The sequence below is a fragment of the Alligator sinensis genome, unplaced genomic scaffold (genome assembly GCF_000455745.1).
Source record: "Alligator sinensis unplaced genomic scaffold, ASM45574v1 scaffold643_2, whole genome shotgun sequence".
Classification (NCBI taxonomy): domain Eukaryota; kingdom Metazoa; phylum Chordata; order Crocodylia; family Alligatoridae; genus Alligator; species Alligator sinensis.
The window spans coordinates 242,031-247,677 of NW_005842588.1; the positions used below are offsets into that span (position 1 = coordinate 242,031).

Here is a 5,647-nt window from a genome sequence, read left to right on the forward strand (position 1 = left end):
GCCACCTCTCAGAGAGTGAACATTGACGAAGAGATTCAGCACAAGACCCAGTGTGAAAATGCTTTCTTTAGAAAATTGCTTTGGCATGTCTTTTTTCATCACAGTCTCTGGAAAGATATCAAGATCCAGGTCTACTATTCAGTCATTATCCTCACTCTCCTCTATGGATGTGAAACATGGGTGACTACTGTCATCATCTCAAGAGCCTGGAGAGACATCATCAATGATGTTTCTGGAAAATCCTCCACATCAAATGGTAAGATTGCTGCACCAACACTAGGATCCTTGCTGAAGCCAATGTTACCAGCATTGAGTTGATGATCTTTGAGCACCAGCTTTGCTGGACCATTGTGTGCGGATGCCTAACACAACTCCCAAAACAAATACTCTATTCCCAATTTAGTAATGGCCTGAGATCTTGCGGTGGCCTGAGGAAGTGCTACAAGGACACATTGAAGGCATAGCTCAACAAAACAATTAGTGACGCCAAGAGCTGGGAGGATCTGGTTGCTAACTGACCCCAATGGCACCACGACCTCAACCAAGCAGCAGCCGGTTTTGAGGTAAAGTGTCTTGCCCTCAAAGCAGAGAAGAGAGAGAGGAGGAAGGAAAAGGAGAGGAAGCCCAGCCTGTAACCCACTTTCTCTTGCAGAAAGACTTGCATCTTCTCTGGACTGGTCTGTGGCTCGAAAATTGGACTCCTAAGTCACCTCAAGACCCATCAGTGAGCTGTGGTAGAGATCATCCTCTAGTCGAGGGATTGCCAGTGGTGACATTGTTCATCAGTGTTTCTTTCACCAGAATTTGGAACGTATTTCTTAACACTGCCACTGAAGCCTAGGGCACGCCTTCCTTTCTGAAGATTTTAGGACATGTGAAAACCTGTCATGAAATATGATTCCTTTCAGCCTTAGTCAAACAACTTTAGCCTGAGGGGGAAACATATCACTTCAAAGGCATTTTTTCCCAGTTTCAGGGACAGAAGGAAAAGCAACAAACTGACAAGGAAGGGGCAGAGAATGGTAGTATAGATCCACAAAACAGACCCCATCAAGAAATTTCTATATGAAACCCACAGGAAGAGTCTCATTTTAATGACTTGTTTATGGTAAAGCTTGGTGCCTCTTTTCCATCTGGCTAGAGGTTGCTCCATGTAATAGAGCAAACAGTACAGCAGCTATTGGCCAGGCAGTAATCTGGCACTGAGTCTAACCAGACTGTCATTTCTAGGTCAGCCTCTACATTTCTGCTGACCAAATTGCCTTCATCATGAGATCATGTCTTTCCAGAGAAATCCCACTAATGCCCTCATTCTGTGGAGGTGGTATATATAGAGGGAGGTTCTCTGTGTTAGCAGCGTGCAGTCCAGCAAAGACATCACTGTCCTCTAAGTGATTGCACTGTCTTCTCTCTTACCATTAAACTTCAATAGAAGACATGGACATTACCATCCAGCACCCCTGGTTCAAACGTGCTCTTGGACCCCTGATTCCAAGCCGTTTGTTTGACCAGTTTTTCGGGGAGGGTCTTTTTGATTATGAACTCCTGCCTTTGTTGTCCTCCACCATCAGCCCTTACTACAGGCACTCTCTCTTCCGCAGTGTTTTGGAATCAGGCATTTCTGAGGTAAGACTTCTTTACTGCTATCAGTTCATGGAGAGTAATATGCCTCCTGCTATTTTCCATGATTCTGTCAAACTATATTTATAAGCTGAAATTTTAAGACTCTGATGCAAGTGGGTGTCGGAAAACCTTTTGACTCAGTGAAAATCAAGAGGTCATTTGTAGCGCAGGAGAAATCTTCCTTGCTACCATCCAGAAAAAGAAAGGCTTGGCCCATAGCATTTTTACAATAAATTCAAAGAATTGCTTCCCTGTCCTGTGTTCACTAAGGGTGGGAAGAAAAGAAAAAAACTTAGCTGCTTCTGTAACAGGTTTTTTTGTAATTGAGCTCAGTGTAAATACAAGCTTGAGTAGGAATATTCTGGCTCTCCCTCCCCCTTTCATGGATTCTGTATTCTTTGCAGTCCTACACTGGAAATCCCAAGAACAGTTCACAAAAGACTGAATACAAATTGGAAAAAAAAAGCTGTGCTTTCTTTTTATACTTTGAGCTTTATTCAAAACCATCGGATCAGAAGTGTCAGTGAGTGTAGATACGTGCGCTTTTCCTATTCTGCCAGTCTTTTCAAAAGTTTCCTCCAAACGCTACCAGAAGCCCAGTAGAAAAAGTGATGGATTCACAAAATGCCTTATAGTATGAAACAATAAACTGATATAATTCTACCTCTAGCTTCTGAGCGTGAACCTGGGAGACAATAAACCTATCCTGAGAAAAATAAAGGTAAACCAATAAAAAATAGAGCAAGGAAGTGATGCAGACACAAGAAGCAATAAAAGTGACTTTGAATTTTACTCTAGTCTCCCAATCACAGAGCTTCATCCAAAGCTTATTAAAATTAATGAAGAATCCTGATTACTTCAGTGGACTTTGGGTTAGCTCTATGACCCTTCTATAGCCTTCTCAAATCAGTTACAGAGCGAGAGTCTGAGAACTATTTTGTCAAAGTATTTATATCAACACGATTTTTAACATGGATTTTAAAAATTTACTCTACAATGTTAATTTCAGGTGAGATCTGACCGGGACAAGTTTACAATCATGCTGGATGTAAAACATTTCTCGCCTGAAGATTTAAGCGTGAAGATTATTGATGACTTTGTTGAAGTCCATGGCAAGCACAATGAAAGACAGGTAAGCAGAAAAAATTCAGCAGAGAGTGGTGGGGCAATATTTCTGCTCTGTTTCTTTTCTATTTTAAAATATTCCTCAGTTGAAAAGAGTGTTTTCAAGAAAAAATGGAAGATGATAGTTTTTCTTAGTTTCTTCCCACACCATTATTTTTCAGATATTAGAGTAATCAAACTAAATGTACATGCCTGAGTCTGGTAGAGATGAAATTTGTTTTCTGATAAGAAGATAATCCAGTTGTCTTTATTCATTTTAAATTGTCATTTTCCTGTGCAGTCAGATGATCAGATGACAAAGAACAATGCACATTATTGATGTCTGACTAGAAAAAGAATGTTATTTGAAGTTGCCAAAGAATGGCTGGGTTTGCATAAGCCAGGATCACTAATGAACGCCGAATTTTCATATGCTGGGTTAGATGAGAAGACAAAAACAAAACAAAAACCCAGTAAGGGCCCGAGGCTTGGAAACTTACCATATGCATGACATGGGAATTTCCAAAAGGTTTGAAGTATAAATATTCCTAGCAGAGGGTCTCACTTTTCATTCATAAAGATCCTTCCTGGAAAAACAAAATTTGTTATTAGAATTGATTTTTTTCTATGTATTTTTCTGAGGCTGCTACCAAGACAAAGGGAAAGAATCACCTTTATTATCTGTCTTTTTTTTTTTTTTAAGATTTCTTTTTTCAGCCAACAGCATCAGCAGGACATTTGCTCTCCAGAGGTGCCAAGCACCTATGGCTCCCTCTGAAATTGAGGGCAGCCACAGGTGTCCAGCACTCTGAGAGAGATCTATTTTGTAGTAAGGCCAAAAGTCACCTTGGACACTTGGGGACGCCTTGGGAACTTCAGTAAAGCTGCACAGGATATCACGCAGGACAGATTTTGTTTCCTAGTAGAGTGGAATGCAGATTATAATGTACGTGCTTTCATAGTCTGGTCTGAAGTAATGATCTCATTATAAGTCAAATCTGGATTTGAAAGAAGTGGTTGAAAAGAAGTGGTTGGAATATGGAGTCACACCCTGGCAGTGCAGAGGGCTAAGAGAGGTGAAGGATGACTAAACAGTGGTGTAACACAATGTTTCTGACTGAACCACCTCTTTTTCTCCTGTCTCTTACCAGGATGACCATGGCTACATCTCCCGTGAATTCCACCGCAGGTACCGCCTGCCTTCCAGCGTGGACCAGTCTGCCGTCACCTGCGTCCTGTCTGCTGATGGCATGCTGACCTTCTCTGGTTCCAAGGTCCAGTCTAATGTCGATACCATTCACAGCGACAGACCCATTCCTGTAGCCCGTGAGGAGAAGCCCACCTCGGCTCCTTCTTCCTAAGCTAAACCTGCTACTGAAGCATCCAGGCTGTCACAATTCGCAGGCCTCATTCACAGAGCCATTGCATAGCTATCAGTGCATTCTAGAAGGGTTTACTTTTTCTTTTCACTTTTTTCCCCTTGGATGGAATGAGAGGCTGGGTGAGCAGCTAGTGGCTTTTGAAGCTTAAACCTAAAAAAACTGTGATGTCAGGATGACATGAAACAAGGATGCTGCCAAGCTGATGTCTTTGCTGAAACAGCCATGTATTGTGGTGTACAAGGTAACATCTACCAGATATTGAGGAGTGCACAAGTAACACCAACACCTGATATACCGATTTTTAATGTAAGGCTCAAGCAGGAGAAAGCCCTGCAGCCTTGCTCTGTTCTAAGTGAGAATTAAGCTAATTGCCTTAAAAAGAGCCTGAGACACTGTGCACCTGAAATGAATGTACCATGAATTCCTTGAAGCAACAGGAGAACCACTGACCTGTCACATGCAGCAGCTGCAACAATTTTTCAGTAAAGTTTTTAAGTGTATCTGTTTATGCCACTCCAGTGTCATCTTCCCCCAGTGACAACTGATGCAAGGATAAGCACGCTGTTCCACTGTCTTTGTAGATCCTTCATGGGGGTCCATCGCTGTGCTGAGGCTTCAAAATCCCACCAAGCTCTCCCCAGCCTCCATGTCTCACACCATTTTTCATAAATCTTGCTGTAACTCTAATGTAGTCCCACCTGTTCTGCTGATACTTGGCATTCAATACAAGCACTCAGTCAATGGCAGTCAATAAAAAATATAAATAAGAAGCAAAATTCCAGCTGCTTTCTTTATTTCCTTCCATGCTCTTTGAAGCTAAAAGTGGAGTGCATGTTTCTCTGCACAGAACATGCAGAAAGAAATACCAATAAGATACCAGGTCTTTCAGTAGCCAAACAAGGGGTGGGCAAGCAGGGTTCTAGCCCCAGGTGCCAACTTAGAGGTGGCACCAGAATGGCAGACCAAGTGGCGGCAGCAACTGGGCTAGAACCTGCACTGTGGCTGCAGCAGCCAATATGCAGGGAACCTGCATTGTGGCGGCAGCAGCAGCCAGCCTTTCCCTCCTCCCACCTTCCCCATTCTCTGGCACTTGGCACTCTCCCTCTCCTGCCACCTCTTGATAGCATTTCTGTCCAGAGGGCTAAAATGCTAGCCATGCCTTCAAGTTCTTTTGAGCTCCCATTTTTCCTCATTAAAATGCCATTTCCTAAGTCAGTTGCTTTTACAAAGGGGCAAGGCAGACCTTGAACATATAATACCAAAGAAAAGAGGATACTATTCCTTGTTTATGACCAAAGATCTCTCAGGGTAAATATAGGTACTGCCCCTTTACACTCTTCAGCACTTAGGTTATCAGAAATTCTCATACCAGTATACACATATCTCTACAGACTGCGTTGAAGAAAGAATGCAGGGAGGTGTTTTTTTAACTGCAGTATCAGAATAAGGCTCCATTATAACTGCAATGATTCACATCACATATGCACCTTTTTCAGACATGGCACTAAAGTTTTAGAGAGACCAGCAGTAACAGCTGG

At 42.4% G+C, this 5,647-nt stretch overlaps 1 protein-coding gene across 1 annotated transcript; it reads left to right on the forward strand.

The window, feature by feature from the left end:
- Window positions 1–1,377: 1,377 nt before the first annotated feature.
- CRYAA (crystallin alpha A) lies at window positions 1,378–4,088 on the forward strand. Its single transcript, XM_006032820.1, has 3 exons — window positions 1,378–1,626; window positions 2,633–2,755; window positions 3,879–4,088. The coding sequence occupies exons 1-3, from the start codon at window positions 1,438–1,440 to the stop codon at window positions 4,086–4,088; spliced, it is 522 nt and encodes a 173-aa protein (XP_006032882.1). The 5' UTR covers window positions 1,378–1,437.
- Window positions 4,089–5,647: the final 1,559 nt, after the last annotated feature.

Bases quoted from the DNA above. Each gene is read 5' to 3' on its own strand.
- CRYAA (XM_006032820.1), top strand. From the start codon at position 1,438: ATGGACATTACCATCCAGCACCCCTGGTTCAAACGTGCTCTTGGACCC. The intron at 1,627-2,632 runs GTAAGACTTCTT...TGTTAATTTCAG, and splicing joins TGGAATCAGGCATTTCTGAG to GTGAGATCTGACCGGGACAA. The intron at 2,756-3,878 runs GTAAGCAGAAAA...GTCTCTTACCAG, and splicing joins GCAAGCACAATGAAAGACAG to GATGACCATGGCTACATCTC.